At 38.1% G+C, this 12741-nt stretch overlaps 1 protein-coding gene across 1 annotated transcript in view; it reads left to right on the top strand.

Moving 5' to 3' along the window:
* The window catches only part of pam (peptidylglycine alpha-amidating monooxygenase), a 117485-nt gene that overhangs the window by 85070 nt on the left and 19674 nt on the right, over positions 1 to 12741 (top strand). The window contains 2 exon segments of the mRNA XM_007893118.2: positions 1114 to 1428; positions 12589 to 12718. Of these exon segments, the coding sequence (XP_007891309.2) occupies positions 1114 to 1428; positions 12589 to 12718 (445 nt within the window).

The following is a 12741-nucleotide window of genomic DNA, read 5'->3' as shown; positions in this document are numbered from 1 at the left end:
GGGATTGACGTGCCTACTTGGCATCTTTAACTTTGAGGTTTTAACCGGTCAAGCTCCAGTATTCCCCCCAACATACAAAACCCCAGCCACCGACAAACGGCAGTGGCATGTTGAAGTGAGAAAAGGAGTGAAGTGCTTTGAGGAACAATGCCGTGTTAGTGTGGAAACAAGACCCAAGAGATGGAAGGATCGGCAACATCAGCGGGATCAACAGGAGAAGCCCCCCCCCCCTCCATGGGACATGGTCATGTGAGGCTGTGGATAATGTCTGTCACGTATTGGCCTGCTTAGTCATCAACTCACCATCAACAATGAACGTATACTCTCTTCATTGTCTGCAACATCATCCTCATGTACGAGGGACACACTACTACCCCCAAGATACAATCGGGGGTCCCCAAGCCTCGTCTCTTGCCAACATGTGTCTAATACTCTGCAGAATTATAAAAGGTGTATACTTTACATTCCAGGCACAGGGAAATATCCATGTGAGTGTCATACGTGGAACTCTGATATGCTCTTAAGCTTTCTGCATGTCAGGCACCCGTCTGACCAAAAACAAATTCTAATATCTACTGACATTATTCCTCTGTAACACTTGAATATCACTTCGTAAACCCATCACATTGCAGTCGTTGACCGTTCAGCATCATCACACATTGACCATGTTGGATGTTGGTGTCAAACATCACACACATTTGTAATCATTCCCAACAGCCGTTTGCTAGTATTAGAGGAATGCTGCGTCCTTCTTTAAACACTAGACTGTGGTTAACAATCAAAAACTTTTTTAAGAAACAATTTTAAGTTTAGTTGGTATTTTTAAAATATCTAGGTACTAGTTGTAAGAACAAAACTAACTAAAATCCTAATTGGTATATGAGATCAAAAATTGCATTCTGATGTCTCTTTCCAGATTGTTCTTTGATATTGCTATATGGTTCAGGTGACCTCCTACAAGTGGGATTGTACCTCTAGCCTGTTCACCATTTTTATCTTGTTCTATTGTTACATTCTATGCCCATAATAGCTTATTAACAGCTTCACATGCTTAACCTCTTCTCACAAGCTCTGTCATTTTGTTTTCCCTATTCTTTTGCAATCTCTCTGCAGGTAATTTTTATGCACTCATTTCCAAGCTCCTTGGAGAAAGAGAAGACGTGGTTCACGTGCATAAGTACAACCCTACCCAGAAGGCAGAATCAGATCTAGTTGCTGAGATTGCTAATGTGGTACAAAAGAAGGACCTTGCTTCTGGTACAAGGGAATTTTTGGAATTTGATGAGAGATTTGATCCTGCCCTAGTACGAGACAGAGTTCACAAATTCCACAGGCTAGAGTCTACTGTAAGGCCTTCTGTCAATAAGCTTCTGTCAACTCTGGAGCATAGACCTGAGGTAGCCAGCAGAGACACTGAACATAAAGGAGGTGGGTCAGGTCTTCTGTAAAACTGTGATGTGCTGCAATCCCGCATTTCCTCTTCATCATCAAAATCTGAAGGGATGAATGATTATTTTTACTGCATGTTGCTTTTTGGGGGGAATTAATGCTAATTACAGTACAGTGCTATTGCAGGTAGATCAAAAGAGTAGGTACATTTTACCATATGGTTTGTACAGTGTTACTTGGTCCTGAAATTTAAAAATAATCATGAATTTTGCAATTCTGAATTTTTTTGGTGTTAATTTACTAAGTTTAAGAAAAGTTTAATAGTTTCTTGGCAACTCCTCCAATTACAAACAGTATATAATTTTAATTGATTTGAAATGGATTCATATATGAAGATTCCAAAAACTTACCTATATCCACATAATGACTACCCAGTTAGTGGATCAATAACCTGTTCCCTTCAGGTTTCTATGGAGGCCAGGTTTGATGGTGTCATATTGTGATGTGTTGTGTTTCTGTGGTGTTGCTGTTAGTGTTGTCCTCTAATAGCTTACTGACTGTAGCAGCATTGATAAAGCATCTTTTAAAAGTGACTGATCTATACACTTAACAAACAAACCATGCTCTACTGGAATGTCTTTTGCCTGCTTAGCAGTGGTTGATTTACAGTACGTGCTTCTTTGTGTCTGGAAATACAATGGATGGCTAAGTAAAGTGTCCCAACACTGAGTGCTAGAATGCATTTCATTCTCCCACGATGAAGCGATCCTAATTCATTTGGGGCAACACTGAACTGGGGTCATTCTTGACAGCTGGTTTACCGTGGCATTGATTGAGTCATCATGGTTAGCCCATAGTTGTGCATAACTTGGGAAGATCAGAGAAAGAAAATAAAGAGAAAAACAAAGAGAGTTTTCATCTCACTGAAAGTTCTTTTTAAAACAATCAATTAACATTGAAGTGTTTACAAGTCAAATATTCTTTGGAATTCTGTCATTTACCTTTGAATTGTTTGAGGTTTTGAGATATTGAAATTGAGATTGTGAAGAATTAATATGGTTAGGATAAAATAGTAAGAAAAATAATGTTGTTAATCAAATACCAGTTGGTAGCATTCTTACCTCTGAGACAGAAGCTTATTGGTTCAAGGCGGAAGTCAGGATGTGAGCTCACAGTTCAGGCTACTGCTACTCCTGTAGTGCAGTACTGTTGCAGGTGCCATCATTCAGATGAGATGTTAAATTGAGATCTTGTCTGTGCGTTCAGGTGGACATTAAAGATCCATGACATTATCAAAAAGTCAAGCAAATTTCCCCACCAGTGTCCTGGTCAGCAATCCTCCAGATAAATTGTTCATTCACTTATAAGAAAATAAGACTCAGCTAGGCGAAAGAATGCTAAGGTCCATCTTGTTCATCTCCTACCATCCTGATAGTTGCTTAACACGTATGCCGAGATATTATTTTCTAGCAGAAATCTTATCTTAATTTATCAAAATTCACAGATGTTTGTGAGACTGATTGGTTGCTATATTCACTTACGTATACACAGACACTGCACTTGACACCAATTAGCTGTGAAGCACTTTGCTCCTCTGCACAGGATTGCTTCTTATAGCTCTTAGGTCCCTCTCTTGTGTCACTCAATGGGGAAGAGTTGGGTGACTGAGGAGCAGAGACTGCTAACTTGTGGAGGGTACTGTTGGTTGATCGGCTGAGGCACATAGAGGTTTTCCTTGTACGGCCTGTCCCCAAGACTCTCTGGCCAGCACCCAGCCCAATAGCACCAACAAGTGTTCTTTGTGGCCTGACTGGACGACACAATCCCAGTCGGCCCTCTATTAACTGAGGCCCCGGGGTGGGGGGATAGAGTTTATCATTTATTCATTAACTGATCAGCAATTGAACACATTTCTTCCTAACTTCTGAAAATAGTACGACTATAATCGCCCTTGGGTTCATATTTGTACTGACAATAAAAAGGAGCTTTGTTATAACTTTCAACAAAGATTTTTAAAACTCCCCCACATCATCATCACAACAAAAACGTTTTTAAACAGTTACAAATCTTAACCCAAGCATTCAGGGGTTAGGCTCATTAGTTAAATATTTATGCCTAACGCATAGTAGATTTTGTGAACAAAAAATGTCAAGAGGGTTATTATTAAGTTTATGGTTATGGGGGGGCCACACAATGCAGTCGCAATGTGCAATGAATGAGTCTCAACTGCACCGTCTGGTGGAGTTAGCAAATGGAAGTAACGTTCCTCAGAATGTTGGAGAGCAAGTCCACCTGCACTATAATAATCCTTGCATTTGATATAGTGTCTTATCATGTCTTCTAGACATCTCAAAGCACCTGGCTTTTTGAATAATGTCATGGTTCTGTACTGTAAAGTGAAACAATCTTCATTACCTCCTGGTAGCTGGTAGATGGAAGTAGAAGACAAGATAAAGGAACTTGTATGGTTTGAGTTCAAGTGTTTTTTAAGAGCTTGTGGGATGCAAGTATGCAGAAATATTTATGCAAATAATTTGTGCCATTTGTGTTTTAGTATACTCTGTGGAACCACTTAGTATGTTATCAAACAACTGAATTAATAGGTATTTTTAGGTCAAAACCCTCAGCGGGTTGTTGTTTTATACTTTGTTTTAGTTATTCTATTGTAAAAAAAACACTTATAAAATCATAAGCCTTTCACTCCTGTCGGTAGCTTAATAGCACATTCATTAGCATACCAAAATGTATTAACGTATTTAAATTTGGAATAATTGATTACATTAACTAAATTTATATTCTACAATAAACCCATCTAACAGGAATTCTAAGGAATAACAGTGAGCAGGATTTCACTCTGGATCATTTATTTTTGCTTTATTTTCCCTTCACTGTTTTGCTTTTTATTTAACCAAGGATTGTTGCATTTTCTTACAAGGTTGAACCATCTCAAAGAGCTTCACAGGTAATTGTTATCAAGTTCAGTGATTATTTGTGGACAAATACAGACAATCCGCACGCAACAATGTCCTGTAAACTGCCATGAAGTGAATGAACAATTTAATTAATAAACGGGACACTGGGGGAAACTCACTTGTGTTTTTCAATAGTGTAATGGGATCTTCAATGTTAATCAAAACAGGTGAATAATCAGTTTCATCTGAAGGACAGCACTTCCGGCAATGGAGCACTAAAGTATCCATCTAAACTGAGTTCACAGTACCAAGATAGGGCTTGAACCCAAAACTTTCTGACCCAGTGCTACCAACTGAGCCAGGCTTACACCTCATCCATAATCTTTTCCTTACAGAATTTATTCTATTGTATTCCCATTACAGGAGTAAACTGTGTTATATTTCAAATGATGGAACTTCACTGTTTCACAAAAAGTATTGTTAGTCAATGACATTCATGTCTAGTCTTGCTTTATAATATTGCATTTAGTTAACTGCTCACATAGAAACTTACTCACTGGTTAAATCCACACTCATCAGAAGAACACACCGAATTATATGATTTTAAAATCACTTAGGCACTTGAGTTTAGCAGCTGCTATAATGCAGAACCATTTACCTCATCACAGTAATTTTGTTGAGATTTATATTAAATTAGAAGTCACTTGACCCCACTGGCTCCCCATCTCCCAGCAGATCGAATTTTCAATTCTCTTTATCCTACCTATATGACCCCCTTTAAACCAAATTCCCAGTCAGTAATCACTAGCCTGTTATAAGTCCGCTACTTCATGAGATTTAAAGGTGCTACAAATTTGTCTAAAAACGTTTAAACTGAAGTTAGATTCTCCTTCAAGCAGCAAGATTTTTTTTAACAATTGATAATAATCAAATGCAAGGATATTTCAATTATGAGATAAGATAACCTAGCTATTCAAAGCTTAAATTTCAAAAGCTTAGCAGTATTGGGAAGATAAAAGACCAGTAAGATCAAATTAGCTTCTTAAAAAAATCTTGGAAAATAATTGTCTCAAAATCTAAATATCAAATCGCCAAGATTTTAGTAATTTGTGCTATCGTTCAATATCTTTTCATTTCTCCAATGCACTGAGATTTATAGAATCTGTTAAGAAAAGTAGCCTGTCCCAAAAAGAAAAGTGATCTAAAAAACAAGACCACATGCAGGAGTCCAGTAAAAATACTTGGAACTGATATTTAATGGTCTGACTTGCTTCCGGCAGTAAAATGCAAATTGGTGGAAAATGCACATTTATGGATTTGGAGAATGCCTAGTGCCTGAGGCTGGGACTTTTTCTTATGTAAACTGCATTGGATTTGCTTGATGAAAAACCCTGCAGACACAAATCCTTTGAAGTTGAGTATGAAATATGTCCTTTTGTGCTCAGATTAAAAGCTGCTTGTGAACGAATATTGCCAACATCATCAGATGTCATCATGAGGAAAAAGAAATGTTTTTTTTAAAAAGAAGTTCAGTTCATTGCTCTATTTTCAGTGAAAAGGTCTTTTATTACAGAACAGTCTTTCTAACATAATCTGTTTCAAGGAAACTAAAGACACGCTTCACTGAAAGGTTGTTTCTTGAGGTTAGAAGAATTGACAGTGTTTTGCTTTCCTTGTGAAAGCAAAATATTTGGAGTAGACAGATCGATTGTGCACCATGTGTAAACTTAGCTGTATTATGCACCATGTATAAACACATAGGTAAATGGGAAACTACAGGCGCCCTTAATTATATAATTAGCAGTTCTTTTCATTGGTTGTTCGTCGCATAGTTAATTTCCTTGTGTAGAACGCGTGTATTCAATTAGCACATCATACCCCTGTTTATTATTATTATTATCCACATATCTCACAACTGTTTCTGTAACAAGCTTCTTTGCACTGAATTCTTGAGGTCCCATGGAATTTAGAAGGCAACCTTTCTCTCAAGAATAAGTCCCCATCTGCAAATTCTCAGAAAGCAAACTAAAATTGATTTTCTATGGTAATTGATTATGCTATTCCCTCAGGTTATTGCATCCCATTAAAATGGGATGATTTCCCAGTTTCTGGGTGTTAAACTGAGATAATGCATGAAGTGAAACAATTATAATTCAGTTTATTGCAAATTGAATAATACTGTCAATCCAATAAAAAAGGCCTCAAATAGATGCAATTTATTTCACTGAGGTTATTCCCTGTTAGGTGGTCCCAAAGGAATAGAAATGGAAATAGCTGGAAATCCAAAACTAGTGAAACAGCACTTAGAGGAAGAAGGTACATTAATGTCTCAAGTTGGACTGCTCGTCAGAAGTGAAACTGAACCAGTGCAGCTTAATCAAAGGAAAGAAGAAAAACATGATGGTGAATTAAGGAAGGAAATACTTATGGCTTAACGTTAAAGGTGATTTTCAAGCTTTGAGCTGAAGCATGGTGAAGAAAAAGGAACGGTTTTGTTCCTGCAGTCTGTGGGACAGTGTAGGCGAAGGATGGAGAGCTGCTGGTGGAAAGGAGAAGTTTAAAAATAAAAATCAAGAAAGTTGCAATTTTTCCTGACATTTAAACCCTCATGGAATGGGCATGCAGTGTTCTTGTGACTTTATATCATCATTTTGCAGTTTAGATTGAATACACGGACCTTATTTTTGCTACAAGGGTTAAACATTTGACAATGTACAACTGTCAGAACACTGTCCTATCAGTTCTGAGATTTACGTTGAACCAAGACTGATGGAGTGATGGTGATTCAAGACTGATGGAGTGATTCTTTGCTTTCTAACATGTGTACTAAGCATAATTAACCTGATTCATCTCAATCAACTGATAGCAACCCACAACTCAAAGCTCTTAATGATACAGCGCTATATTGGTTGATGTAGAGCGTGGAAATGTTACATTAGTGGACTAGATGCTATTTTTTCTGAGATTGGAAATTAAGCACTATAGAGATGCTCAATATTGATATTGGGTGCCAACATATCATACACCTTGATGAGCACAAATTTACCCAAATTGCAACACAAAATCTGAAAAGACTGATGATTTTTGTGCGTATAATTGGTTTTAAAATATGTACTAATGTATAATTCACATGCTTTTATCTAATCAGATTGTATTATAAAATTCACACTGCTTCCCTAATTGCAGTTAACGATCTGTTCTGTATTAAAAAATGCATAAAATATTTTCATAATTTCTCATAACAGCCATCAAAATGGATATGTATTTTTAAGCAATTTATATTGTGAAGTACTTGCAGTACACTGTTTTTTGACTTGTTAATTTAAATAGCTGTGAAAAACAATTGATAGATAAATCTGTTAAAGCAGAAAGTTGTAAATAAGCATTTGAAAGCACTAGTCATCAAGGCATTCATGAAGGAGAAATGATGTATTTCAGCACAGCCACATAATTTATAAGGAAAGATCTGCCTCAGCTGGTTTCATTCAGCTAGAATTTTAATGGAAAGAAATGATCCAGTGTCTTATCCCAGACAATCAATATCAGCTGTCACATTCATTCGCTTTACATAAATATTTGATTACGCTCAATTCCATTTGTTATGAAAGGAACCAAGAGTACACCAAGCACTCTGCCTCTAAGTGGTAGATCAGTTCATAACCTTTATGGCATATAGTTTGCATTTAATTGTTATAGATTAGGTTCAGAGTGAATGCCATATTTTAAGAATAACAAAATAAAACACTGATGTGATTGCAAAGGTTCACAAGTGTTGCGTTGGTCAAATAGGCAGATGCTTCCCAAATCAATTCGAATCTATAGGAAATCCTTGATGTATTGGTGGAACTACTTGTTCCATAAACACCCACTTCTCTTCTGCTGGTCACTGTGCTCCACAAAGTTCATTATATTCTCATTCACTATGAGATCTAAAAATTCTGAACCTATTTAAATATATCAATCAAAATAAAAGCAATGTGTAATAACTAAAACTAAAATATGTAACTGCTTCTGCCAAATCCTCAACCTAATCTTTTGCTGTATTTATTATACTGCTGTGAGCTAATGTACAAAGGAACGAGAAGCTTGATTTATACCTCCCCGTTCTGCATCTCATTGGAGCTGTAAAAATTGGGAATTCGAAAATCGTGTAATTTACAACAAATTACATTTGTATAGCACCTTTCACATCGAGAGGATGTCCTAATGTCTTCTTAACATTACAATGAGCCGATTGGCAACTGACTCTTTACAACATTTAAAAAGTTCCTTTGACAGCTTCTGGGTGATTATATGGTCTCCCAAGAGATTTTGGGAATGGGATGGAGTTTGGTGAGATTCATGCCTGGCAGGTTTAGATTACGACTGTTATGAATTGCATTTTGTCTAACCTAACTCAATCCAGTGGTGGGAGGAATGAGACTCTTCAGCCATATGTGTTGCTGAGACGCCGTCCGGCATGGAGGGTGCTATATAAATCCAAGTTGTTGTTGTTGTTGCATTCACCCCGCCATATAACTAGTTTTCACAGTGAATTACCAATGTGCAGTATAAATGCATTTGTTTCAGCATGACCAAGTGTTGTTTATTCAGCTCGGAAATGATAGAGCCAGTAATTCTCAGTCGGACAGTTGGTTTCTTTTTTGTATTAGGTGTTTTGTTTGTAATTAAAGATAAAAAGTACCTCTGGAGGCAATCAGTGGTTTGGCATGCAATTGCTAAGTGTCCATCAACTCACATTCAAGTCTACAATGCCTTGTGATGGTTATAATTGGTGTTTCTCCTCCTCCATTAAACTCCTATTGTGCTGAAGCAGGTGATTCATACTGAGAGCCCAGTTCCATTGATGTTGCTGGCCTCTTATCATTGGTATCATTGCCCACGTTTGTGTCATGTGTGAGCCTGGACATTGTGTTCCAGAGGGCTGTTCAACCTTGGGATCTTTTGTCATCACCTGGCATTCACACATGCATACGCATGGCTGGATAGGAATGAATAGCAACAACAACAACAACAAGATTCCATTTATAAAGTGCCTTTCACGTCAGGAGGACGTCCCAAGGCGCTACACAGTTGGGTCAGGACCCGAGCAGGGGAGGAAATGGTCAGGGTGAGGGGAGGGAAGGGAGGGAGCGAGGAGGGGGGAAATGGTCAGGGTGAGGGGAGGGAAGGGAGGGAGCGAGGAGGGGGAAGAGAGTCGAGAGGGGAGCTGAAGGCTCGGTCAAAGAGAAGCAGCACCCTGGCTAGTATTCACACAGCCTGGAGATGCTAAGTCAATAATAACACTCTCAGTGCTTTCTTAGCTGTGATCAGCTAATCAGCTAATCCAATATACACGTTAGATGGACAAAACGCAAAATACTGCAAATGCTGGAAAACTGAAACAAAGACAGAAGCCAATGGGAACACTCAGCAGGTCAGGCAGCATCTATGGAGAAAGGAAATTAAGTCAATGTTTGGGTCCAGGACACTTCGTCAAAACTGGGGCATGTTGGGAGGGAGAGGCTTTTAAGGGCTAACAGAGAGGTGGGAGGCATAGCAGGAAGACAAAGGAGAAAATGGGGTAGAGGATAGGAACTGGAATCTCGGGGTTGGACTTGCGGAGAGAACGGATCCCAAACATAGATTTCAAGTGAGACAGTGATTTACGTGTACTACCACCAATGTAGTTGACTGCATTCACTGCTCACAATGTGGTCTCTACATTGGGGAGACAAAACACAGATTGGGTGACCGATTTGTCGAACAACTCCGTTCTGTCCACAAGCACAACCCTGAGCTTCCGGTTTCTTGCCACTTTAACTCTCCCTCCCACTCGCACTCTGACCTCTCCATCCATGGTCTGTTACACTGTTCCAATGAGCCACAGGACAAGCTCGAGAAGCAGCACCTCATTTATCTGCTAGGGACCTTACAGCCCTCTGGCTTCAATATTGATTTCAATAATGTCAGACCATAACAGGTCACCTTCTCCCTCCCCCTCTTCTGTGACCATTACCACATCATCTGGGTCTCAGACACACCTTTTTCTCTCTGACCTGTCTATTTTGTTGCAATTCCCCCCCCTTCTGCAGTATTACCACCTCTATTCCCCTGTTTTGTTGCAATCCCCCCTTTGTTTTGCATCATTAACACCTTTTAAACCCATCATCCTCTACCCATCACCCTCTACCCCATTTTCTCCTTTGTCTTCCTTGCCCTGTCTCCCCCTCTCTGTTAGCACTTAAAAGCGTCTCCCTCCCAACATGCCCCAGTTCTGATGAAGGGTCGTGGATTTGAAACATTGACTCACTTTCCTTTCTCCATAGATGCTGCCTGACCTGCTGAGTGTTCCCAGCAAATTCTGTAGATGTTAGATGGAAACTCAGCTCTTTCTCATTTATATGCTCAGTTTCACACTGCTGAAATCATTCTAGCAGCTCATTTCAAACATTTATATTGCCAAGCTGCAATGAAAGACGTCATTAAACATAATATACAAAAACTGCCTTGGGCATGTTTTATTATTTGTATCAAAGTGGATGATAGATTTTCTAATTTGAGGCTTGGAAATTTATGATTGCATGGCTGATGATCCACTAAGCTACTACGGGTTATTTTGATACACTTTGGGAGAATGAATGAGAATTGATCTATATTCCCTTGTTAATAAGGTCATGTAAAAAAAAGCAGCTGACGATGGTTGGAAAATTCTGTTCCAGATTAATGGGAAAATGTGTTTTGTGTTTTTGTGGGTAACCATTACATTCAGGCAGGGCCAAAAAAAACACAAAACACATTTTCCCTTTACTGTGATATCACATTGATACACATTTTCCCTTTACTGTGATATCGCATTGATAGCTATCACATTGATAGCTGGGTACGAAACCTGCAAACAGAGCAAAAGGGATTTTTCTCTTGAAGATTCACTCAGGTAGATCATAAAAGAAAACATTTCAATTAGAAATAAAAGTTCTTTCCATGGATAAATGGGGTTCAGCCTGATGCTGTTCAGATCAGTTCTCTGAAGAGAATTGTGATTCACAATCACAGCTGCCATTCAACAAAGGTTATCACAAGAAGTTGTTTGCTTTTGATTCACGTTCAAATGTAGCTCCTGTAAGGATCCTGCTACAGGGACTTCAGAGATTGCATCTGAGCTATAAACCAAGCTCTCAATTAGGACCATTTTATGGTTCCAGTTCATATTGCTGCAAGATATACTGCAAGTAACCAAGCAACTGTCAAAGAATCTTTGCATAGTGCTTTGCTATACCACACCTGATTTAAAGTTAATCTGAACAATAAATATTTAACATAGAAAATCTGAACAAGTTATACTTGATAAAATGAAATTTCCTGAATTCTAATAAATGATCTGTAGTCAGGAGAGGTTGAAATACTGTTTTTGAAAATTGTTTTAAGAATCTCTTAACGAGAACAAAAAAAATCAGTAAATCAACTTCCAAGCAAAAAGTTCCATAGAATTAATTATTGTTCAATCAAGTGAAATCTTACACCAATCTTGTCTGTGTTGCTGTACTTGACAAGCGGCATCTCACTTTACGCTGCACAGTAGGAAAACTATTAACCATTTTTCTATCAAAGCTTTGTGATCTCATATCTTGTTCATTATCCTATTTAGTGGATTGCACATAAAAAAAATTGGATTTCTGATCCTCGACCTTAATATGAAACCTGTTTAAACTGTTACAACTTTGATATTAGAATAGGAAATTAAAATATCTTCTTCAAGGTCAATGGTAAGTGGATGCTAAGCATGTAATGAATGGAACGGGACATATGATGTTTCATGGCATGATTCTGTCTATTGTTTGGCCAGAGAAGGAAATTCCAGTATGAGGGGAACACACCTACTTTTATTGGAGGCTCAAAACTCTGCTTGTTTGCTCTCAAGCAGCTAAGTGGTTATGAGAAATTAAAACACATTTTTGAGCTTGATTGATTTTGTTATAACTATTTCAGATACTGACGGAAATATTTAAAATTGGGGATTTTGTTTTGTTTCAGCTTTGAAATACATCCATGTTACCAGTGTGTTGGCAGTGGATTTTAAATGCTTTTGATGTGTCTGATTCAGACAGTGATGCATGGCTTCATAAAATAATGGATTATTTTGCATGCTGAAATGGAGGGATTTACTGCCCTCCCCATCAAGGAAATTGTTTATTAATATGCTTGAATAAAGAGATGCATGCAATTGAACATTGATGTACTTTATATTTAAGAAAATATTTTTGAAAACTGATGCTAATCAATTATTCTTTCCAATGTATGTATATAGCTTCTCACTTGGAAGAAGTTATTGACTGGCCTGTGGAGGAACTACAACTGGGCCAAGTTTCTGGAGTTGCTCTGGATTCCAAAGATAACCTAATCATTTTCCACAGAGGAAACCATGTCTGGGATGAGAAGTATGTGATCCATTTCATTATAT

Source organism: Callorhinchus milii, unplaced genomic scaffold (assembly GCF_018977255.1).
Source record: "Callorhinchus milii isolate IMCB2004 unplaced genomic scaffold, IMCB_Cmil_1.0 Scaffold1, whole genome shotgun sequence".
Taxonomy (NCBI): Eukaryota; Metazoa; Chordata; class Chondrichthyes; order Chimaeriformes; family Callorhinchidae; genus Callorhinchus; species Callorhinchus milii.
This window is presented reverse-complemented; position numbering and strand designations above follow the sequence as displayed.